General features: G+C 39.5%; 1 protein-coding gene across 9 annotated transcripts in view; it reads right to left on the reverse strand.

Moving 5' to 3' along the window:
- Positions 1–26222, reverse strand: part of scube2 (signal peptide, CUB domain, EGF-like 2) — a 45511-nt gene that overhangs the window by 8371 nt on the left and 10918 nt on the right. For 3 of the 9 annotated variants that reach the window (XM_077518396.1, XM_077518393.1, XM_077518392.1), the window contains 11 exons: positions 22273–22362; positions 19234–19350; positions 16668–16790; positions 15414–15530; positions 13842–13964; positions 13442–13558; positions 9554–9643; positions 9309–9431; positions 7219–7386; positions 6734–6940; positions 1794–1964 (listed from right to left, as the gene is read on the reverse strand). In XM_077518396.1, coding sequence (XP_077374522.1) covers positions 1794–1964; positions 6734–6940; positions 7219–7386; positions 9309–9431; positions 9554–9643; positions 13442–13558; positions 13842–13964; positions 15414–15530; positions 16668–16790; positions 19234–19350; positions 22273–22362 — 1446 coding nt within the window. The remainder of the gene's footprint in view (positions 1–1793; positions 1965–6733; positions 6941–7218; positions 7387–9308; positions 9432–9553; positions 9644–13441; positions 13559–13841; positions 13965–15413; positions 15531–16667; positions 16791–19233; positions 19351–22272; positions 22363–26222) is intronic. The other 6 variants (XM_077518394.1, XM_077518400.1, XM_077518401.1 and 3 more) reach the window with 5 other exon arrangements.

The raw sequence follows: 26222 nt of genomic DNA on the forward strand, positions 1-26222 counted from the left end.
ACGTCCGCTTTCCAGTTCTGAGGTCTCCGGTTCGAGTCCAGGCTCGGACCTTCCTGGGTGGAGTTTGCATGTTCTCCCCGTGCCCGCGTGGGTCTTCTCCGGGTACTCCGGTCTCCTCCCACATTCCAAAGACATGCATGGCAGGTTAATTGGGCGCTCCAAATTGTCCCTAGGTGTGCTTGTGAGTGTGGATGGTTGTTCGTCTCTGTGTGTCCTGCGATTGGTTGGCAACCAGTCCAGGGTGTCCCCCGCCTACTGCCCAGAGCCAGCTGAGATAGGCGCCAGCAGCCCCCGCGACCCTTGTGAGGAATAAGCGGTCAAGAAAATGGATGGATGGATGGACAACTGCCCACATATGGAATTATGATAAATATTTCAAACGGCAATTGGAAATTGAAATCAGTAGTCAAGGAGAATAGCCGCAAGCAAATATTTTATTTACTATACAATGGATTACAAAACGATTGCAGCAATCATAAATCCGCCTATTCATGGATTCTTTTTTTTTTTTTCCGGGACTTATCCACTATTATTATTAATCAGCATGAATTAGTTAATTAATTCATTTTGGAGTCATTTGTCATGACCTGGGTCGCATGCACCAGAGTTCATGACCTGTTATGTGTCTGTTTAGGTACTGATGTAACAAATGTCTGTCTACAAAACGTGATGTTCGTGATGTCAACCTTTAATCCTTTAGGTGATGTCTGGACCTATGTGATGTTGTTCTTTAGTCCTTTACGATTCACTGTCTGTAGGTGCAGTCTGAGAATTGTGTGTGGTTTGCCGGATTATTGTCCAACTGTTTCTGTGTACCGCTCTTTTAGTTTCTGCCTCTCGATGTGAATAAATAGAGAAAATCTTATTTGTGTCTGCATTCTGAGATCCAAACCTCTCAGCACACATCATTTTCCTTATTCATTAAAAACAAAGCTAATTCATGTTTTGTTTGTTTGTTTGTTTGTTTGTGTGTTTTTACAGCCCCTGTATTAAAAAAATATCTGGATTTGCATTGTTTGCACAAGTCTGACTTAATTAATTATTTATTTTGAGTTATTGGGCTGCTATTCGTGGATTTTTGCTATTCGCATTTGATATGATTTGATCCTTATTTGTCTCAAACACTAAAAAAAAATAGAAACAAATCCCTTACAAATCCCTTCTCCAAGTGCTCAAATAACTACAGTATAATTTATGTTAAAAACAGATGTGGTAAAAAATAAAAGCTTGTATAGCAGTGCGTCTCAATTATTTTTTGTTACGCGCCCACCGCCCCAGGGAAGAACAAAGTATTTCGGAGCCCCTCGCGCCCTGGGGTCACACGCCGAATCTGTATGCCTGTGCCCTGATCCACTCACCAAAATTGCCTGTGCCACCATTTAGACTTGATTTTTACAAGTCTAAAATCAAGTCTACATCTGGTCACCAAATTGCGGGATGCACCAGGGGCACAGCGAGACGTAGTGTGTCTACCAAATTCACAAACACGCAAAAGTAGATTCATTAAATCATTATTTAAGTACAGCTTCTATTTTCCGATACTTTCGCACCGAAATAATGTTAAATCTGCATTATGTCACAATAGCTTACAATAATAGGCTATAAAGTTTTTGTCATTTTTTGTTTATTTATTTATTTATTTATTTATTTATTTATGTTTTAGAACACTTAAGTCTACCATAGCTACTGTACCCAATCTGGACATGAAGGTGGAATTTGGGGATCAAAGCACTTTTTGAGGTTTTTTTTTTTTTCTGATAAGTGTCAGAATCACCATCTTAGATACATTTTACCTCCGCACTCTGAGACGTTTCGAGCTCCGGCCACTTTGGCGACGTCCCTTCCTTCAGGTGTGGGGCACGTCTCGCAGGACATTTGGCCCTCCTCATCCTGATAGGTGCCAGCTGGACACGTTACGCACCTCCCCTGGTCACCATCGTAGTACATGCCAACACTGCAGCTCACTATTGGACAGGTGGGGAGTGACATTGGTATTTAACACATCAGTGAAGAAACTTGCTCAAAAAAAAAAACTTGTCATGCTTATGCTTATTCAACGAGGTGAATGTTTTTTTCTTGTGTGGGGAAAATGACACATCCCCTGAATAAAAATAGCTCTGTAATGCGGCATCTTGGTGCTTTTGTACCCAAGTTGGTGTCCTCGCAAAACCAAAACAAAGAATTAGAAGCGCCAAAGCTAAATATTGTCTGCACTTGTAATTAACATCCATTTAAAAGACAGATCAGTATGTGGTGTGTCATTAGAGCACCCCCGCCGCAAAAGCCATGAGAGGGGAAGCCAGACAACAAATAAACCCTGCGGCCACACAAATCAAACGGGCCTGACAACACTGCAGATTTACACCATAAACGCACCACTTCAAGTGTGTAACAAGAACATAAAATGAAAGCAAGCCAGACTTCATCAGCACAGCAGCTGCCTTCAACAGGACCTGACGCACAGGTGCTCGCTACTTTTAAATCACGTGCTAATTCCCAGCACATTTTCACATTTTAGTACGTCTTGACAAAAGGAACGTACGGTATGATAAGAGCAGTTTATCGGAAAGTACTCACTGTCTCTCTTTTTTTCCCCAGCAGCAAGTATGTTTTACTTTTGTCTAACTTGGTGAAATTATGTTCCGAGGAAGCCACTGAAGCCTTTAAACATTGGGGAAAATTGCATTTCTGTTCCACACTCCACTTTTCTCATCTTAACAGATAACATTGTAAAAGCCATTTCAGCACTACAATATCATTGACGTAGAGTTGAATTTCCACGTAACAGCTACTATTTGTCCAAATTAATTTGAACAACTCTTGCTAATGAGACCAAGTTATATTGTTGATGCTTTTAAAATTAATAAACACTTTGTTTGTTTTTTAACCCAATTGCAAAATGGCCTCTGTCATTTCTTACCATTTTTGAAAAACAAGAAAAAAAAAGCTTGACAAACTTAACAAGAAAAGCCCAGTTGCCTCAATTCAATCTTTGTTTATTATCATGACATCACTACCAACTTCACTAATGTAACTACAAAAACAATTGTTTTGTTACGCTAACACATGGATATTTTTAGTTCTATTATGACACCAAATTCAAAATCACTTAGGCCAGTGGTGTCCAAATTATGGCCCGGGAGCCGTTTGCGAGTGCCAAAACCTTGAAATAAGGCCGGGTATTGGCCCGATACTGATACCTGGTATCGGTACTTGCCCATCCAAAAAATAATTTCTTAACAGGCATTTGGGTTAAGTTACACCTAACAGCTGTAACTTACCAAGGTAAATACTGACTAAGCTCCGCATACCTCCAGCATGAGCCTACACATACACACCTCACATCAAGGTATGCATGCTCTTCCTCATATTAGTTAACATGTGATGCAAGAAACGTCAGCACATCCAGTAAACAACTGTCAGGGGCACATAAAAACGTACAAAAGCGACGCAAACCTGATGCCAAATGCATTCATGTCAAAAGCAGAGAGACAAAAGAGCGCCAGGCCTCTCCACAGCTGCCTCCAGCCGACTACTTGACGGAGCCCGGCTGCTGCGCGTCGCCAAATGACTTTTAATGTCGCCGTAAGCGCCCCAAACACAGAAGCAAATCAAAGAGCGCGTTTCCCTCTTATCTCTTAAACGCTTAATTAAAGGGACCCTTTTCTTGGGTTCCTCCCATTCAGACTGACGCCTGTAATTAATTTCGGAACCACTGTGTGTTATTCTTAAGAACTCGATTCCGGAGAATAAATCAAGTATCCGAACGTTCCGTGCTCAGAAAGGCATTAATTAATTATGTGTGGTTCAGCAAATTGTTCAATTTTCCCCCTTGAAAGAAAAGAAAATATAATCTCAAGAGTGGTTCCATTTTTGGAAGGGCCATTGTTTACCATGAAAGAGCATGAGGAGCCATCATTGCATTGTCCGAACAGCTTTTATTTGACAGAGGAAAGCAGTGAGAGAAGAGACAGAGTGAGAGTGAAATAAAGAAAAAACCTTGAAGGCTTTCAAATGCAAAGAGCGCTTCCATAGACTCCTCCAATTGATGGCCCCAAAGAGGTTTAAAAGACCTTTCACCTCTATTCAAGCCCTCAGTCTTTCCCCACTTGATGACATAGGAAAACACTTGGGTATCACAGTGGTAAGGAGCTGAACCCAATAAAAGGGGTCAGATTTCTGAATCCCCCCATTCTGCTCGGCCCAATCGCTGCTCGCGCCCATCAGGCCGGGGCCAAAACAGCTGATGCAAATTGATTCTCATGGTGTGGCTGAAGTCAATTCTCTTCAGCAGTTTAGTGGCTGGGGGTCATGCAAAGTGGCCCCAGCTAGGGGGGCACTTTGGATGTGAGAGGGGGGGGCGACAGTCAAACTGCCAGCTTGAATCAACAGGACTTCCTAAACAACTTAAAACAAACAACGCACCTCATTTAGTCACTTTTTAATATTTAACCGTAAACCTTCTAATGATGCCACAGTGGTCGCATGTATGCTAGCTCAAAAAATAGCGTCGGCCCATGAATGCAAATGAAGCAGAAGGCGCCAGAAAGTGAAAGCGCACCTCTCCGAATGCACTGGATGATGCCTTGTGGTGGAGCGCCTCGTCACTCCGAGTGGGCTTTTCAATGAAAGGCACCAAAATGCAGAGCTAAGCCAAAGCGGGAGGTGGGGGAGGAGGGGGAGGAGGGGGAGGAGGAGGAGGAGGAGGAGGAGGAGGAGGAGGAGGAGGGGAAAATATAGCTCCTTTAAAGAACTGGAGGTTAAGAATGCCTTTCACTCACCCCCGCTCCATCTCCGCCACCACCTCTTTTCTCCTAAATTACATGTCCACCCCTGCCATGGCCAATAGACTGCTTAATGGTGACCTGAAAATGTAGCACTTAAGACTTGAATAACTCTCACAGCTTATGAAAACAACATTATATTAGCTCATGAAAATAAATCAACACCTTTCACAATAAAAAAAAAAAGTAAGATACCTCATGTGGGGAGGATTTATAGTCAGGAAGGCATGTTTTCTATGTACATCTAAATTGTTAATAAATGAGAAGTGAGCTGAAAGAGAAATTTGGTAACACTGTATTATGAACACAGTATTAAAGGTATACTAGAATATGACTACAACAAGGCACTCTAACGAGCCACGCCAGCCCGAAGTGCTAATCACTTGGCATTGGCTGTCAAGTTCAACTAAAAAAAATAAATAAATCCCCCTTGTCGTTCTTTCACCTTTCTCTGTGCACACTCATGGTCAACAATGTGGCACTCTAAAATGGCCAGCCCAGCCCTGGGCTATAAAGTCAAACTTTTTTTTTGTTTTTTATACTAATTATTTCCTCCAAGATTGGACAGCTGCAGAGAGTACGAGACGTGTATTTGAAGTAAGACGTTAAAAATGTATACAATAATAAATAAATTTCTGTACATTCTTACATCAAAAGTCTACACACTCTGCCTGTTGAAATGCCACATTTGTCCAAATTTATTCCAACATTAATGTGACCTAGAAGTAGAACCTGTATATTGAAACTAAACTTTTTAGAGAGCGAAAACAAAATTCAGATAATTTAGTTGCATAACTGCGCACACCCCTGTTTATAACCACAAGCTTTCGTCGTTATTTTCAGTTCAGGTCAGATATAATATATATAGATAAATATATAGATATATCCATCCATCCATCCATTTTCTTGACCGCTTATTCCTCACAAGGGTCGCGGGGGGTGCTGGCGCCTATCTCAGCTGGCACTGGGCAGTAGGCAGGGGACGCCCTGGACTGGTTGCCAGCCAATCGCAGGGCACACAGAGACAAACAACCATCCATACGCACAAGCACACCTAGGGACAATTCTGAGCGCCCAATTAACCTGCCATGCATGTCTTTGGAATGTGGGAGGAGACCGGAGTACCCGGAGAAGACCCACGCGGGCACGGGGAGAACATGCAAACTCCACCCAGGAAGGCCGGAGCCTGGACTCGAACCGGAGTCCTCAGAACTGGGAGGCGGACGTGCTTACCACTTGATCACCGTGCCGCAGATATAACTTGGCAATCCATTTTCTGCCAACGCTTATTGTTAACAAACGTAAAACATGAAATGGTGTATAGTTGTAGGGATGTATCAATATTCAAACATCACGATATGATATTATTACGATATGAACCTCACGATATAATTATCACGATATTGTGGGGAGGTTGTCGATATTTAAAAAAGGTCACAATATTGTAAAAAAAATTAGCACATGCTTGAAAAAAAGCACAACGTGCTTTTGTCCGTAACAGCAATGTTATGTTATTATTATTATTATTGTTTTATTATTATTATGATATTATTATTATCTTACGTTGTTAATGCACACATACATTGAGTTCCTCCATATATTGACTTGCTTCATAGGCATATTATGTTCCCCTTCATTTGACAATTAGTGTAGATTTTCAACATAGAAGGGCCAAAACATCCCTAATGAAAATTAAAATGCACTAAAAAACTAGCCACCAGAGGGTGCTAGAACTGCACAAATGGAAATCAGCCTGACTAACCTTAACAGGTGTGTTGCATTTAAATATCATGAATATGACAACGACGATATTGTGGCAGTTTTAATATCACGATATCACGATATCGCGCTTATTGTTACAAATCTATATAGTTGTTGACCTCCTGATGTATAATAAACATTGTTGAAAAAAAGCTAAGTACAAAAAATAAAGTAAAAATCAAACTCACCACACCTCCTGCCCACCAGCACCTGTCCCGCCACGCAGTGTCCTGCCGCTTCCGCCGGCTGTGCCGGATTCTTGGCCAGCTCGTAGTCCGATCCAGCAAAGTGGAGGTGGAACTGTTCCCGGTTGATGGACTTCCTCAGAGTGCGGATGGTCTTCCTCAGCCTTTTCTCGGAGCGCCGTCTCACGCAGTTCAGGTCGCAGCCCTCTGCTGAGAGAAGAGCGAAATACCACAACTGTCTCCAGGAGGGGAGGAAAGACGTCATTTTTTTGTGTTTGGTGACAACTGATGTCTTCCTCGGAGGCTTGCATGCAAATGTGGACATGCATGGAGACAAACACCCGTGTCGTTAAAATCTAAACACGAGAGCCCTGATCCCCAAACTACAGCGCACGTCCATTGCAGCACACTCAAAACAGGAGATACTTTAACAGACAGAAGCGAAAGGAGCAGAGGAAGCGAAAACTGGCAGGCAGGCAGAGACCAACCTGTTACCTCCTCTAGGTTCACATCCAGTTCAAACTCGGCCGTGATGGACGAGCCGTCCTCTTCGGCCGCTTTCCTGCCGTGGCGGCTGCGGCCTCGGTGTACAGACGAGGTGCAGCGCAAGCTCACGTAGCTGAACTGCACGTTCTCGGTGAAGAGAAACCTGCTGTCTGTGGACAGCAGGAGAGCATCATCACTTGTCAGACAATCAATAAGTGCCATCACTAAGCGCTGTAAATTGCGATAGAACAACTGAATGTCTTCGTCAACATTATGTCGTAACGACGTGATAGATTTAGTGGCATACAGAAGCCCTTTACAAGAACCAAAATATTCATACCACATGTTATTTAGCGCCCGGGCTCCGAGTAGTAAAGAATTCTTGCGCTAATTCCACCCTCGCTTGTCACTGGCAGACAAATGCTGTGCCAAAACCATCAATACAAACCAAACCACATCACTTGGCCCACAAATTTCTTTCACATATGCATCTGCTTTTTGGCTTTGTTGTAAAGCAGCCATCGTGGATGCTTGATCTTCTTTCGAGGGCGCCTCACAAATCTCTTTTCTTGGTAAAGCCAAATGTGTTTTGAAACAACAATTACACGAAGCTTTGGTTAGTTGTTTTAGTCGTGCTATTTTATTTAGCGTCGTCTCGGCAAAGAATGCATCCCGGAATTATTTATTATTATTATTATTATTATTATTATTATTATTATTATTATTATTATTATTATCATTATTATGTGAAAAACAAGAACGAGGACTAATTTGACAGGGAATTTGAACCATTGTGTCTCTATGTGTGATACTGGCCAATAATGACTATTTATTAGAAAAAGTTGTTTGTTTACATTCAACTTCAGGTCAGTGGTCTGAGGAGACTTCAATCATGTTCCTGTCTCTCACTGAAGACCAACTTGACACGACATGCAGACCTTGCAAGGGAATAAAAATGTAGACCTCCTGTACACCAAATGTCAATGAGAAGGAGCTCTGCTTGTATTCTTTACCGATAACAGAATATGTATTTATTTATATTATAATTGCTCTTCTCTTTGTGACAGCCGCAGTTTTTTTTTAAGTGAAAATAAAGCCAAAATAAATTTGGACTGTCAGCAGTTTATGCCTGTGTATTGGTTAACCGTTCATAGGTCACTGATTAAAGTCCTTGAGTAGACAATTACTGAAGGTTTTGTGATTTTTTTTTAGTATGTTGTGTAACAACAAAGCGTTGTTACTTTTTCACTCAGGGGTGTTCTCAATTTTGTTGCTGGTGGTTAGACATCAAAGGCTGCTGAGTTATTTTGAACATATAATAACTTGTCAGTTTTATAAGCTGTACATTGACTACATCACATAATTTATTCAATGTTGTCCCATTTAAAGATAAAAACAAAATATTTAACAAAATGGTATTTCTAGCTGACTTTCTTTCACTTTTGTGATTTTTTTTGTTTTGTTTGCTGCATATTTTTCCATTATTCAGTAACTGTGTGAAAGTAAGTGTCTACCATTAAAACAATGCTGTGCAAAAAAGACCACCATTATATTAGTTGTTTTAGGAATGTCATAATTAAATTTACATTCAATTCAACACAGAAAGAAATATAATTACAATATATAACCTCTGTTTTAAATGGTCAGGTTGCAATACTACCCCAGAATACAGAAGAAAATCATAAAGAAATGAGAAAGGAAAGAGAGAAAGCTTAGTTAGTATTTTATTTTTAAGACACTGAGTAAAATACAAGCTAAAAATTAAAAAGCTCAGATTGCACAACACAATGAAGTTATAGGAAGCTGTCTCTTAAAACAGTAATGAACCATAATTAACATAATTTACAACAAATTAATGACTCTTTTACAACATTTAATTGGTCCATAAAATAAACAGTAGTGTAGGATACGGGCTTGGACTTGTGCACAATTCTGTATTCTATTTTTACTAAAAAAAAATTTAGCTCTTTTTGTCCACTAAATATTTTTGGAGGAATCCTGTACTTCTCCAGCCCACCCTTTTGAAGAGCCAATTAGGCTGCCAAATATGCTTCCTGAGTGCACTTGTGTTGTATTGTTGCAACGCGTGTACCTGAGCGTGCTGAGTTCAAGCTCTCCTTGAGTCGCTCCTGGCTTCTTTTTAAGTTGCACTTGGTCGTGCCCGACTTGAACGTCGCTGTGGTCTTAATGCGAGGCACACCGGACATCTCTGGAGCTACATGGAAAGGGGTTAAAAAAGAAAATCTTGTCATCTTGATCAAAGTAAACATCCAGTGAAAACACTCAAAGCCTCGGTGAGGACAATCTTGCTTTGAATCGCGAGTGTTTTGTACTTGCCGAAGCATTGCAAGCCACTGCTGTTCTTTTGTGCGTCAGCCAAGCAGGGCAGTGGCATTCCACAGGTCACAGTGTAGGAATCCTGAGTCCCTGAAAACACACACAAGAGGCCGGGGCACATACAAAAGTTAGGGCCACAAAGGCAAGCGAGCAGCATGTAGGAACACGATGCGCCTGTCTGCGGAAGGATGTTGACGACTATTTGCACAAGAGATCCCACAGCTTGATGTTTAAATCATGTTTTATAACAACACAGCACCATTGAGGTCTTGTTCACGTTCTTGACTGCGGGAGTATGTCATTAAAATACGATTTAAAGAACTGTACTAGACTAATGGCGTCTGAATGATTTTCAAGCAGAAAAGCATCTGCATGTACAAGACTAGAGTCAATTTTGCCCAAATCGTATGCAATGTAACTTTATTGTGCTCCAATATTATGGAGTACCAAAATTGCCAAAATTAAAAATGACTAAATAAATAAATAAATAAATAAAAGTAAAACTAGGGCGGCACGGTGAATGACTAGTTAGCACGTCCGCTTCCCAGTTCTGAGGACTCCGGTTCGAGTCCAGGCTCCGGCCTTCCTGGGTGGAGTTTGCATGTTCTCCCCGTGCCTGCGTGGGTCTTTTCTGGGTTCTCCGGGTACTCCGGTCTCCTCCCACATTCCAAAGACATGCATGGCAGGTTAATTGGACGCTCCGAATTATCCCCAGGTGTGGTTGTGAGTGTGGATGGTTGTTCGTCTCTATGTGCCCTGCGATTGGCTGGCAACCAGTTCAGGGTGTCCCCCGTCTATTGCCCAGAGCCAGCTGAGATAGGCGCCAGCGACCCTTGTGAGGAATAAGCGGTCAAGAAAATGGATGGATGGATGGAAGTAAAACAAAAACTGGATATAAAAACTATAATTCAAAAATTTAATACAAAAATAAATATAAATGAAAAAACAACAACAATATATATACAGTATATCCCTAAATAAATAAATAAAAGTACAAATAAATACAAAATTAAAAAATGAGATTTAAAAATAAATAAATAAAATAAATATAAAAATAAATGGGGCGGCAGGCTGGAAGACTGGTTAGAACGTCCGCCTCCCAGTACTGAGGACTCGGGTTCGAGTCCAGGGTCCGGCCTTCCTGGGTAGAGTTTGCATGTTCTCCCCGTGCCTGCGTGGGTCTTCTCCGGGTTCTCCGGTGTCCTCCCACATTCCAAAGACTTGCATGGCAGGGAGCGAGTGGTTCAGAAAATGGATGGATGGATGATGGATAAAAATAAATGTTGAAATAAGTACAAAAATAAATATATAAATTAGGGCTGTCAAAGTTAAAGTGTTAATAGATTAATTAATCACAGAAAATTGTTGCATTAATCACGTATTAACACATATTAATCGCTCTATTTTTTTGGACCGCACTTGAGCCTTGAACGTAACCGCGGATGGTTACATTGAAGGCTGCGCAGATCAGTGATTAGGTCAATTCACGGCATTTCCTACGTCTGTTGTTCCAAAATGAGCGGGGTGACTCCAGTTGGTGTGCTCGGTGGTAAATTTCGCTTTGAAAAACACAGCGACGGGACTAAAACAAAACTAATTTGCATTTAATTAATTGATAATTGCTGAATTGCACCCAGTTGATATGATGCTGTTACCAAGTTTTCGTCAGTATTTAGCACGTTTTTTGCAATATAATTGCTGAATTGCACCCAATTGATATGATGATGTTATGTTTTGAGCAATACACGCATGCATGCAATTGCGTACATGCATTTAATCAATGTTTACTAATGACATTCAGATAATAAAATGCATTAATGTCAACATATTACGGTATTTTGTATTTATTTTATATTACGCAAGTAATTTAGCTGATTAATCGCGATTAATCAAAATTAAAAAGTGTGATTAATCAGATTAATATTTTTAATCGTTTGACAGCACTAATATAAATATACTTAAACATCAAGCAATAAATAAAAACACTGCTCTCACAAGTGTTTATTCCATGCTGCAGACGCTCTATCAGGTTGAAATGTTATTCAAATAAGGGGGCAGTGCAAACCTGTCTTGGGTTGGTCTCCACTGTTGCAAACTGCCAAGAGTGAGAAGGTCCGCGAACAAGGAAGTCTTGTCAACTATATAAATATTTATTTTTGTATTTATTTTGACATTTATTTTTATATCTATTTTTATTTTTTCAATCTCGTTTTTTATTTTTATTTTTTTACTTTATTTATTTAGGGATATAAATAGTTGTTATTATTTCAATTTATATTTATTTTTTGTATTTAATTTTTTAATTATATTTTTTATATCCCTTTTTATTTTCACTTTTATTCATTTATTTAGTCATTTATTGATTTTTAATGTTGGAAGTTTTGGTCCTGCATACACTATTACTAGTGCAGCACAGAAGTTTAATTCGAAATCCTTGACATCCGTACTTGTATGTTCTTTGTTCTCACAAATAGAAAGTATCTTACAAAAAGTCTTTCCAGAAGAGTGGAACCTGTTGTAATTGCAGGTGGAGTTTTTTACTTCTTGCTTATGCCAGGTGTCCCAATTCTATTGTCCACATAGTGCAGCTGAATGTTTTTGGAGAGAGCAACTTCGCCTTCGAGTAAACTTGAATGAATCAGTCATAAGCAAAGGATGTGGATTTTTTTTTCTTCTTGCGTGTAACGCAACTGTGGCATTATTAAAGGCCACAGTGGTGAATGGCGGAATGACAAATCCTTTTGAACGGCACGGCGTACAATATTTAACAGATGCAGGAAGTGTTGCGTGGGCTACAAACGTTAAGCCATCTCGGGTGGCACCAAAGTCAAGGACTGGCATTTGACTGCCTTTAAGAAGCAGACATGTTTTTGTTTCAAGAAATTGGTCACAGATATGTGGTCATTTCAGAACTAGAGGACATTTTCTGTCCCCACCCCCTGATGAAATTTCAGAAATCCCACGCACTTTTTGTTCTAGACAAAATGTAACTGTAGCTGACAAGTAAAAGTGATTCCTTAAACTATCAAAAACATCCTAAAATTCCTTTTTGTCACCTGGTGCTCTCTCATGTTGATGCATTTGCATATATAAGAGATAAATTATGCTAAAACACTTGGTTCTTGATTAGCACTTGATGAGCACACTTGATTAGCACATACACATTTTAAATTGTATTAATTATGCTATAAAGTTGCAATTGTTATCACATGCGTCACCATGCAACTAAAACACTTTTACCCATCTAGAAGATTTTTTTTAAGTGAGCAGCATGATTTAGTACATTCTATAAATAAATAAATAAATAAATAAATAAATAAAGGTTCAAGTATCTCCAAGCTAACTGCTATGAACTAGCTAGCTGCACTGAAGATTGGTTGTCTCCTCTATTTTTCATATTTTTCTTGACGTTTTCTATTTTAAATGGAATGTGTCACTCAAACCAATAAAGGTTTGTTAATAATAAAATCAGACAAACACATATTAATATCAAGATTTTCTTTTTAGCAAAGTTTGCTGACCAGTTAGCTTAGCAGCCAACACAGCCAGCATGTACTAACATTAGCATTTGCAATTCTGTTCCTGTCATTTGAGTAATACTCAAATTAAATGAGTTTTCAAATAAAATCAAACTTTCTTTATTCAATCATAAAGGATCTAATCATCAATACTTTTTATTTTCGTTGCACCAAACACAGGCATGAATGACAAATGATCTCGTAAAAAAGTGTAACCTTGATTCTTGAGTTGGACGAATCAAATTCTATGATGGTTTATGAAAAACAAACAAAAAAAAAACAAAAACAAAAATGTTGGTGCCTAAATTGTCCTCCAATTCTATGGAAAAAAAGTTTCATCGTATTGAGCGATGCACTTGATCAAACTCACCACTGCTGATATGAACTTGGGACTGGCACGTCAGGAAGCAGCGATCGCCTCCCTCCTGCTTGCTACAGTTCAATGTAGGCTTCAAGGTGGTTTTCGCAGGTGGTAAACCCTCTGCCTCTAGATAGAAACCACAATAAAACTCCAAGGTAAAAGAGGAACGCGTTGGACAGTAGCAAAGAGGAAGAGGAACCCAATATTTGGACAGCAACAACAGCACGGCTCTGATTATTTTACAACCGCACACAAGAAACTGAGCAAGTGAGAATACAAGAGAAAAGAAACAGAATTCAAAGTATCTCCTGTTTTTGTCCCACACTCCCTCCATCTTCCAGAAATGTCACAAATACTTCTGGTTTTGTTTCAAATGGCATCTTATCATGCAGAGGAGGTATTGACTTACCAATACAGTCTTTTTTGTTCCAGTGGAGCTTGTAGCCAGGGTTGCAGGAGCATTCAAACCCACCCTGGGTGTTCTCACAACCCTGCTCACAACCGCCATTGTTCACGCTGCATTCATTGATATCTGAGAGGAGAGAGTGCCGGTAAGCTCATATTGAGAAATCTGCGAACCTCTCTTGGTTACATAGACAGTGTCGTTACTACAACATAATGTTAATCCCAACAACATGTGAACAATTTGGTACAGATACACATATCGTATACAGTGTTCCCTCATTTATCGCGGTTTTCACGTTCCAAAACCTACCCACGATAATGGAAATCCGCGTTAATTAAAAAAAAATAAAATCCCATTAATTATATATATATATATATTTGGTATGATTTTTACTTTATTATTAATGCTTTTTCATTCATCATATATGTTCTTTTTTTTCCATTTACAGTCATTTTTCTTCCATTAAAAGTATGTTTTTTTTTTTTTTTTTACTTTTTACAGTATACAGCACAGTATATATTTTTTTGTTTATTATATACGGTATGTTTTTTCGTTTTGGTATGATTTTTAGTTTATTAGGAATGCTTTTTCATTTATCATTTTTGTTTTTTTTCATTTACAGTCATTTTCCATTAAAAGTATGCTTTTTTTAAATTTATTTATTTGTTATACAACAGAGTGTATATTTTCTATCTCCGGGAATGCAATGTCGTGGAGCGATGGGACAGACGCCGTTGAAAAGGTCTCATCGAGACTAATCCACGGATGCCCGTATGTCCCCAGTCTGACGTAGGGTTAGAGAGATACGGCTACGCAAAGACAAAAAAAAAAAAAACATACAAACCAAAAAACACGTAAAAAAAACAAAAAACATACACTGTAAAAAACACGAAAACAGCGAAGCCGTGCGAAAGATGAACCCACGATAAATGAGGGAACACTGTACTAGGCTTTAGAGTAAAATTTCAGGATGAAACAGAAATACACAAACTTTACTGGTGAATTTAATTTGACCTTCTCTAAAATTTTTATTGCACATGTCCAACTATTGAATGTTTCAGTGCTATTCTCTAAAAAGGAACTGAATGTGAAAATGAAAAAAAAAAGGTGTTCAATCCACGAATAGACCAATTTCCTGGCTACTGTAGAACTGGTAATAGAACGTTCCACTTTATTATAATATTCATATTTTGATATAATTTCACAGAGAGAAGTGGCCAATGATCTTAGCGTGTCACAGTTTCATTGGCAGGTTGCTACACAAAGGCTGGAAGAGTCACAAAAAGGCACAGATTCAACTGTTTGACGTGCATCAGAGATGGTCAAATTAAGATCACAATCCTGCGACTGGCTGGCATCTAGTCCAGGGTGTACCCCGCCTGATGCCCATAGCCAGCTGGGATAGGCTCCAGCACCCCCCGCGACCCTTGTGAGGAGCAAGCGGTTCAGAAAATGGATGGATGGAAGATCACGGTCATGGTGTATTTCAGACTACAATAACCCTAACATTTTGAGATTAGTGCATGTTTTTTCTGTGCGTTCACGTGACTCCGCCTCCAACCAGCCTGATCTCACCTCCACAGTGGGCCAGTCCGTACATGGTGTAGCCTTTGTTGCACAGACACTGAAAGCTACCGGGGGAGTTGACGCACGTGTGATCACACGTCCGCTCAAAGAAGCACTCGTCTATATCTGTAATCAAAAAGCAATCATGTGACATAAAAGTAGGGAACTGTTCATAGGGAGGGATTTCCCATCCACACAGACAAGCAGGTGCATTTAAATGAATGCTCAAACGACTTGGGCTTTGACAATAATTACAAGGGAAAAGAAAGTCGAGTTTTACTGAGAAGCTGTGTAGCATTATGTTACACATCATACACTTGCTGAGATGTAAAAGGTTTGATTACGACTGGATCTCAACACAACACTTAATAGAGAATAAAGTGATAAAAGTGTAGTATTATTGGTTAATATGTATTATTGCGGGCATGATCATGACTTTGACATTGACTGGATGTTTTTTTTAATAATCTTGACAGAGGATCAATATTTATTCCTGAGTTTTGCATTAAAATTTTCAAATTGTTTCTAGTTGAATTATAAAATATATTAATTTGCAACACAATTATTCGATGCCAAAAACAACTCCCGGTAAATGACAGATAGATAATACATATATATATATATATATATATATATATATATATATATATATATATATATATATATATATATATATATATATATATATATATATAACACGATCAGAAGCACTAACCTACATTTACAATTTGTGAAATTGCTTCTTGAAATGGCTGTTCCTTTTTTCAGATTTTAGATTTTACCATTATGTGCCTTGAAAGGGCTCAGAGTGGCTTCAGGATTTTTCAGTCTGATTAGTTCAGCTAAATAGTCTGCTATGTTACCCCTCTAATTGTTTGTGCCAAACATACACACTGAAGATTGATTCACGGAGGAGGATGACGTCTGACATTATTAAAAATTAATTTTCAACATATTGTGACAAACAATGTTGCTGGCTAACGTGTTTCAACCTGGAAAAGCATTTTTTTTTTTTTACTAGTACTCAACTTCCACTTATTTCATTTAAATATTCCTTTGCCAAACATTACCTGGACACTACAACCGATTATTTTTATTTCCATTTTTTCCTAGTGGGATGGATTTTTGTGTTAGTATGAGGTTCAACTGTACTATTGTTCTAAGTGATTGTCAAGTCAACTCTACTGCAGTAAAAGGTGATATAGTGCTGATGTTTTGTTTTTGTTTTTTCACACAAAGCTGTGAGCGTGGTACATGTTATACCTTGGCATGAGCGTTCATCCGTCAGCAGCTTGAAGCCTTTCCTGCAGTTGCATTCAAAGCTGCCGATGGTGTTCCTGCAGAAGTGATCACAGCCGCCGTTTTGAAGCTCACACTCGTCGATGTCTGTCAGCAAAAGAGCGTGGAAAGCGTTTGAGCATTTATTCCATAACCTTGATATACAGCATACACTTGTATACTTTTTTTCCTCACTAGTTAGATATTTGAACTTATAAAACTAGTAGAATGACTGTCTTACGCATATTGTTTTTCTATTACTAGACTAATTGCCACTTTTCACCTGCAAAGTCATCTTAAGGTGCACTAGTAGAATCTTTGTCCTCACGAGTGCAACAATTCATCACTTGTCATACTTGTGAAGGCAAAGAGGGGCCTATTCACTAAAGGTTTGCGTCGCCTTTGCACGGCGCTAACCGGTAAAAATGGAGCAATCTGAGAGTGCCTAATTCACTAAAACACACGCAGGTGGGGAAATCCGTCACTAAGTGCCTTGCCAACCAGATTGCGCCACGGTGCGCCAGTGTTATTTGCACATATGTAAATTAGGTAATTTGTATATATTTGACGCAAAATATGCCCACCCCAATGCAAATGAGACTCATTGATATGCAGTGTCTAATTCACTAACGCCAGCGCAAATTGCCACACCGCGTTTGCGTGACGCAAATAACGTTTATGGAAACCATGTACAGTGGTACCTCTACTTACGAAATTAATTGGTTCTGGAAGAAAGTTCTTAAGTAGAAAATTTTGTAAGTAGAGACGCATTTTCCATGTAAATGCCCTAATCCGTTCCAAGCCTCCTAAAATTCAGACATAAATGTTTTATAAAGCATAAAAATGCATCAAAACATGTAACAAATACATGTTACAATTAGATTATTGCACAATAAATGAGAGTTGTGCATAATGTAAAAAACAAAGAATAGAGTAAAGAATAAAAATGATGGTCATTTACCTTTTTAACTGCTGTCCTCATCGTTTTTTGCCCTCTTTGGTTCATGTTCTCCTCTCTCAGAAGTGTTTTTTTTTTTTTTTTTGCCTGGTGTTTTGTAAAGAACTGATCCAAGGATGTTTTTTTTTTTTTTTTTTTTTTTTTTAAACAATCCTTCGGAAATGTCCATGGCAAACACCATCTGAGTGAGCAAACGCTCGACTGGTGAACACTTTTTCTGGGCGATTCTTTTACTCTAATTCTGAAACTTCATGGAAACTTCCGGTATGGCGAGGCATCTTTTTCAAAAAAAGGCCCATCTCGTCGCAATTAAAAACTTACTGTGCCTTCATCAATCACCAATTGTTTGAATTTTTGCACAAATTTGTTGGCCGTTAGTTCATACATTTACAAAAAACTATCGGAACACCTTATGGGCCGCGGGATGAATGATGAGGACGCTGTATAGACACCGATCTAGTATACGCTCATACCTATGGTAGTGGTTCCTCTTAGCCAATGGGATGCCAGAAACATGCACAAACACCGATCTAGTATACGCTCATAGATACCTATGGTAGAAGGTTCCTCTTAGCCAATGGGATGCCAGAACGATGCACAACCACCGATGTAGTATTTACGCACATAGGTACCTATGGTAGGAAATAGCCATAGCCGAAAGTATGTTGCGTTCGGTAATGTATTTTTACCTTTCGTATCTAGAAATTTCTTTTGTAACAAGAGGCAATATTTTCCCGTTGAGGTATTTCGTAACTCGAAAATTTCGTATGAAGAGACGTTCGTAAGTAGAGGTTCCACTATTAACCTGCCGCAACCTCCCGGGATCATGTTAGCAGTGCATGTGACACGGTGCACGTCCCTTTCTGAGAGTGAGTGAGAGTGAGAGTGAGTGAGAGTGAGAGTGAGAGTGAGAGTGAGAGTGAGAGAGAGAGAGAGAGAGAGAGAGAGAGAGAGAGAGAGAGTGAGAGTGAGAGAGAGAGAGAGAGAGAGAGAGAGAGAGAGAGAGAGAGAGAGAGAGAGAGAGAGAGAGGAAGGGGACATTTTTACGTGCCAGATGCATACTGTACGCCCACGTCAACCTCTGAAAATATATTTTTAGAACACGATCGCACCAATAATTTGTACTTAATGAATGAATGACGTCGTTGTCGTCCTCTCTACTCTGTACAGCTTAATGGCGCCCTAAACGCTTACTCTCGGTCCAACCTCGCTTTCTGATAATGTCATCTTTCTCGCAACTGTTACTATAACAACCATGCCTTGGCACAAATCCATTGCCATGTGTGATAAATCAGGTGCAAATTTGCTCCAAGCTGTCAGTTTTGTGGGCGTGTTTGCGCCGGTATATGATTAGAGCAATATCATTTGTGAATAGGCGGGTAACTGGGCGCAGGCTGCGGGTGCAGTTGTGGCGCAATGTTTCGCGTTATTACCAGACGCAGCGCATTCTTAGTGAATATGCCCCAGAGTGTATTAGTACATGGACCTAAGCTAGATATCAAGTTTGGACTCAAACAGCTTGTCGTAACATCACATGTTCTCAACAAGACAAGAGAGCGGCAGCGGCGTGGCTGCTTCAAGCGGCGGACGGACCTTTGCACGTTTTGGCATCCGGCTGCAGCGTGAAGCCAACGGGGCAGCTGCAGCGCACGCCCGTCGAGGTGTCTTTACAGGTGCAGTCGCACCCGCCGTTGTTGACTGCGCAGGTTTCTGCAAGGACAACACACATTATGCAAACACACAATATTGTGCTTTTTTACATAACAGCAATGCATATAAATAACCCACAATCTCAAATAATATTGAGACACTTAATGCACGCACACATTGAGTTCCGCCACATATTGACTCGCTTCACAAGCATATTACGTTCCCCTTCATCTGACCATTACCGTGGATTTTAAACACGGAAGGGCTACAACATGCCTTTTGAAAATTAAACTGCACTAAAAAATAAATAAATAAATAAATAGCCAACAGAGTGCTAGAACTGCACAAATGGAAATCAACCTTACTGTTTTAACAGATGTGCTGCTTTTAATATCGTGACATGGCAACGGCGATATATTGTGCCAGTTTTAATATCGCAATATCATGATATTGCCATTATCGTTACATCCCTAGTAGTTACTAGTGTACAGCTACACATGACTAATACTACTAGTGAAGTGCTATATGCTGACTAGTACAATTTTAAAAAGTCACTATTAATGCAAGTAGGCCTCAATTGTCAACAAGTACAAAGTGTTGATTCACTAGCAACATATGGTTGTCCTACTCATATGCCAATGTAAAGATAAAAACAGACTGTAATAGTACATGGACTTCCAAATCTGGCACTCACCACTACTGAAATAAACATTACCTCCTCATTTTACTAACGTGATGAACTGTCTCACTAGTGAAGATATGGCATAAATGCTCAAACAGTTTCCTTAGCACTGTGGTTGTGGTTGAACAACACCGTGACCAAAAAGGTCATGTTACACATTGTCAATGATCTTTGGAACCACTCGAAGTTGTCCTTGCAAAGAACACACTGTCGTCGGGACTAGAGTCAGCGGGACATAACATTAGGCGTACCTGCATCATCTGATAAGGTTCAAAGAGCTACAGTATGGTGAGGAAAAAAAAATCTGCCTTTACATGGACAACTAGAAAAGTTTCCCGCCAGGCATCCTCTAAACAGCACTTATTGTACTGGATTAAAAAAAATAAAAAATAAAAATACAACATGACACACAGTTTGAACACTTCTTGGTCAAGTGCGTTAATAATTCATGTGATATGCTAATGATTCAAGGATGCATTTAATAAACAGTGGAACCTCAGTTTTCGCATGTCCTAGTTTTTGTACAATTCAATTTTTGGACTATTCATTTCCTGGAACTGATGCACGGTCATCCGAAGCATTTCATAAAGTTGCGTAGAAATACATTTCAACAGATGGCAATCATTTTGCTTTGCACATGCAACATTACTTACAAGTCAAACACTCCCGGAGTCTGCTTTGCATCACATAATGCATCCTGTCAAAATCCATACTTTCAAAATAAAAGTACACCGTATCATAAAATAGATTCACCACGCTTTCTTTGGCCTCATTGGCTTATTTAACATCCATCCATCCATTTTCTTGACCGCTTATTCCTCACAAGGGTCACGGGGGGTGCTGGAGCCTATCTCAGCTGGCTTTGGGCAGTAGGCGGGGTACACCCTGAACTGGTTGCTAGCCAATCACAGGGCACACAGAGACGATCAACCATCCACACTCACAAACACACCTAGGGACAATTCGGATCACCCAATTAACCTGCCATGCATGTCTTTGGAATGTGGGAGGAGACCAGAGTACCCGGAGAAGACACGGGGAGAACATGCAAACTCCACCCAGGAAGGCCGGAGCCTGGACTCGAACCCGAGTCCTCAGTACTGGGAGGCGGACGTGCTAACCAGTCATTCACCGTGCCGCCCACTTATTTAACAGTCACAGTAAAAAAACAAAAAATAAATAAAAAGCATAAAATAGCTTGAGGGTGAGTAACATGCGTGTGGTTAAACAAGTGGTAATAATGTAGTGGTAGTAGTGGAAGTAAATAAGTGGCTTAATAATAATCAATAGGGCTAAATTCAGAATACTGAGACTGCGTTATACTGGAGTGCTTTTATTTTGAAGGCTATGCATGCCAAATACAACTTGTCTGAGTGTTGCCGAGCAGATCGGGATGGTTGTTATGGTTAAATAAAAACTGACTTAATATATTTTTGTTGACATTTTAAGGTGTCTGGAATTGATTAATTGGATTGATTAATTGGTTCCATATTCTTTCCTATTGGAAATTTCATGTTGCACTCTGTAGCATTCAATTTTAGTCAGAGTTTCTGTAATGGATTAATCACCAAAACCGAGGTTCTACTGCACGGATTCCAATTATTTCAACTATTTCATGTTTGTTTCTAAAATCTGTACAAAAATAGCAGATTCTCTTCACTTTTGGTAATGTTGTGGAATTGCAACCATTTTCCTTGACTTGTAATTTCTAAACCAGTTATGCATCAATTTGCTGTGGATATGCAATAATTTAATGAGGTGATTATTCATTTATATGGTTTGAGTCATAACAACCCTCTGAGGGAAACCAGAAGTACAATGAGGCCCGCAAAGCCCCCGGAGTTTGAGTGAGCAATAGCTACTTACTAAATGATTATTTGACAATAAACTCCCGATAGGGGGGTGGATATAATTAAGTGTTGCCATTTTTTGATTTACGCTTGCTTGTGAACTTGAAAGTGCTCATATGGTAGCCACACATTTAGCAAAGTTTTATGACTGTCATGTAAGGAGTGGCCCGAAAATATGACAAATCCAAAGTGTCGAGACAAGGCTTTCACACTCGAGCCTTCCCAAATGGAAGGAAAATGTGAAATGTACCACACTGTCACAAGTGCATATTTTTCAGGGGAGAAGCAGTGGGCGAGACGGTGAGTGTGCAGTCATTTCACAGTTTGCTCAAAAGGCTGAGGAATGCTCTGGTTTACTAGACATTTCGCCTCTTCACCGCCCAGCACTTCCTGGCAGCTCCGCATGCCATCACACAAGCCAATGGACTGACGTTCAGACTGCTATATTACCCATCAGAAGCCTCCGCTTGACCCGTTTGTCCACCTCGGCGAAGGACGTGGCGTTGTGGTCCGACGACTCGGTGGTGGCCTCGTCTCGCTCTGCGACACAAAGCTCAGAGCTTAGGGCACACAGTCACGATTCACACATACTGCTTGGGCATAACAAAGTAAGTCATGTTGAGAGCTAATAGCCATTCCATTCGCACAAGGACCGAGGATAGAAAAAGTCTAGACACCCCTGCTCAAATGCCAGGTTTATGTGATACCAAAAAAATGGGGCAGAGATAATTTGTTTCAAAAACAAAATTATGTGGTTGCACAAGCTTATAATTGGGAAGTAGCTTTGCTCATATTTATGCAAAAAGGGAGTTAATACACACCTGCTATCATTTAACTCATTTACTGCCAAAAAGTTTAATAACGCTTCGTAAAATCACGATGTATGCCTCCATAAACGATTATGTCAACTTGGTGTTTTTTTGTTTTGTTTTTTTAAATAAATGGGCAGTGCAACGTCTATACCCGGGATTTACACCGGATGTGGTTGCGGTGCGTTCCGGCGACGCAAGCAATTAGATTACATTCATTCGAATGGTGCAGTTTACAACGCTTGCGTGTGCGTTGCGTGTCGACTGCGTCTCAGCTGCTGCGTGCCGCAGCCCTTCCGCAAGGATAGACCTATTTTCTATTTTTGCCGGACGCCGCAGCCGTAGGCCTCTGGCAAATGGCAAGCTAGCACAAAACACATCGAGCGGGACAGGAAGACCGACGGAGTTTCAAAATAAATTTCCGGTTACCTTTCAAGATAAAACACTCGCCAGCTCCTATTTCGCAAGCATGCTAGCAAAACGTGATGTGGGCGTAGACCGGCCTGGAGTTAACGTGCGAGGTGCTCATTCACGGTTTAGACACCAGCGAACATGGACGAGGCGAGGTTTATATTGAAGGTAGAAAGCCACAAAATAATAAAAGTCCACCTCTCTTTCTGCTTCTCTGTTGAGCACAGACTTTCTGTGTGTTTGTCGTTGTTTTTAATGCCACATGATCGTGCGCGGTCACGCGAGACACGGCGGGAAGAGTTAAAGTGCCACTGATTAACCACAAATATTGTAGATTTCAGATGTTCTACCCATTTTGATGGCTGATGAATCCAAAAACTTGAACTTTTTGACCAACTCCAGAAGATATGTTCGACACCTAAAGGCAGCAATGCTCATCACCATCAAAATACTATACCAAGAATGAAGCATGGTGGTGGCAGCGTGATGCTTTGGGGCTATTTTTGAGGTAGAGGAAATTACCAATGGTTCAAAATAGGAGTCAGTGTTAGTACTAATACGCCAGGCTTCTACTAGAATGCAAATAATAATAATAATAATAAATGTCCGGAAAAGCTTAGGAGAACATCTGAACTTTATTCAGGTTTTATTGGAGGCACTATAAATTGTAACGGGTGAGTGCTGAATCACACGAGTTGGAATGTGATTTGTTAAGTCTGAATACAGTCATGTTCCAATTATAAGAGGGTGTGCAGACTTGTGCAGAAGCAGGCATTTAGTCATTTAGTTCCTCTCTCCTTTTGCAAATTTAAAAGTATTTAAATAATTTATTGGATTGCATTTTTATAAAACACAAACAACTGGTATTTGAACAGGGGTGTGTAGAATTTTTATATGCATTGTACTATGAAATCTGTATTCAGGGTAAAAATATTTTTCTCTCCTTACGTATGTGCAAAAAAGAAGGTAATGATGATGAGTAACTGGATTGCTCTAGTCTAAAGACAGCAACCCAGTTGGAGATGGTTGCCTTTTGATGGCTAATTCAATTATACTTAGTTACGTGTCTTTTTTTCTTGACATAAGCAATTGGGTTTTGTCTTAGTTCTATGACAAAAGCTTTTTCTTTTATTTCTTTTTAAAATTACTCAGTTTTTATTTTCCCATGTTAGTTTAAATGAATGCTACTTGCTTGGAATGAATATACCGTAGAAATAAAAATAAAAAAAAAATTTAAAAAAAACGTGAAATTTGGGAAGACTATTTTAAGGGTCGCATTGAGTTGAAGCTTAGTTATGGATTTGAACCACTGAGAACTAAAATGGGCTAACTCTACCTTGTCCTCAATTGGGTCACGGGTGAGCTGGAACCTAACAGAGCTGACCTATGTATGGTGAGAGGCTGGCAACACCCTGGACTGGTCGCTTGTGAGCTAATCGCTAAACAATCAGTGTGGGCTAACTCCATTTTGTCATTTGGCAGGAGATGGATTTCAAGGTGTAATGGCTGCAATCAAATGTGAGGGTGGAAATTTTTGATACTTGTGGGCTTTCTTAGATGTGGACATTTTATTTATTTCAAATAAAATAAAAAAATTGATTGTTTAAAAAATTGTTTCATCATTTTTGTGTTAAAGGGATAGTTCGTTTTTTTTTTTTATATGAATCTCTATTTCATCCTCACCTCCAGTGTGTTCGATCATCACTGACTTACCCCTGACAGTGTTCTGTGACACGAGTTCTGGTCCCGTGTTGGTCAAGAGGAAAATAGTCCGTCAAGTTGGCTGGGATCAAGTAAATAAAGTGTTTTTCTTCTGAAAACAATTTGTGTTCAAAAGAGTGATACATTTACATCACAATACTCCTTTCTGAAAAAAGTCAGACTCCATTACCGCCAGGCACTATTTTTCTGTTCGTTCGTATCACTGCGTGGCGCCCCGCATATAGCTGATAGACGCACACTAATCTACAAGTTGTTTGTTTTTTCAAAGGCAGAAGGCGCGCCTATCAGCTGTCTGCAGCGCGTCTATCAGCTGTCTACAGGGCGATGCGCAGTGATACGAACGAACAGAAAAATAGTGCCCGACGGTAATGGAGTCTGACTATTTTTAGGGCGAAGTTGTGTGATCAAATGTATCACTCTTTTGAACATAAATTGTTTTTTTTAGAAGAAAAATGCTTTATTTACTTGACCCCAGCCGACGTGCCGGACTATTTTGCTCTCGACCAAAACCATACCAGAACTCGTGCCACAAAACGCTTTAAGTCAGTAATGATCGCACACCACTGGAGGTGAGGATGAAATAGAGATTCATGAAAAAAAATACGAACTATCCCTTTAAAACTCGTACATTTAATAACAAGTAGGTACTATATGTATAATATTAGTTGAACAGGAAATAGTTTTAGTGCACTATTTGCCACACAGATGCATGAAATCATTATTCATGAAATATGATTCACTATGTTGACCGTCTAGAACAGGGAAAAAAAACACATTTCTTTTGACATCCAAATTATAACACTGCACATTTATTTTTAGTGTTTAGTGTTAAGTTTTTTGCACTTCTGAAGTCAATCAACTTCTGCAAGAGAACACAAAAATATTTCTGTATGTATCAAAAATGTTTTAAAATCTGAAAAAAAGACAAAAAAGAGAGTCATTGTCTATTTGAGTCCTCCTCTTACTCATGAAATAAAAGCCAAACTGAAATGCAGCAAACCAAAATGCAACTCAAAACTGTCGTCTGTTTGTGTGTTGCGTTCAACTGTATCATCTTTTTATCGCATGTGGTGTGTGTTGACCCTTAACAATGTAAAATATACTTTTCTGAAATAATAGCCAATTAAAAATTATTATACCTTTTGTGTGTGATTTTGAGTGGTGTTTATTTTTAATGTAGTTCATGTAGCATGTGGAATTATGTTTTTTTTTCCCGCTCTCTCTGATGTATTTACGGTTTGCCCACCGGGGTCAAATAGCTCAATAAATATGTCGTTTATGATGCATATTTTGAGCAAGAAAGAAAGACTTAATTTAATGTTACAAGACTGGTATGATCTTCCAATTAACTGCACATAACTCTTCTAAAATGACAAATATAGAGTTAGCCCACTGTAGTCCTCAGTGGCTCATTTGTGGTATGCTTCATGGGGGTGTAATTTGTGTAGTGTATGGATT

This window comes from Festucalex cinctus, chromosome 4, assembly GCF_051991245.1.
Source record: "Festucalex cinctus isolate MCC-2025b chromosome 4, RoL_Fcin_1.0, whole genome shotgun sequence".
NCBI classification, from domain to species: Eukaryota; Metazoa; Chordata; class Actinopteri; order Syngnathiformes; family Syngnathidae; genus Festucalex; species Festucalex cinctus.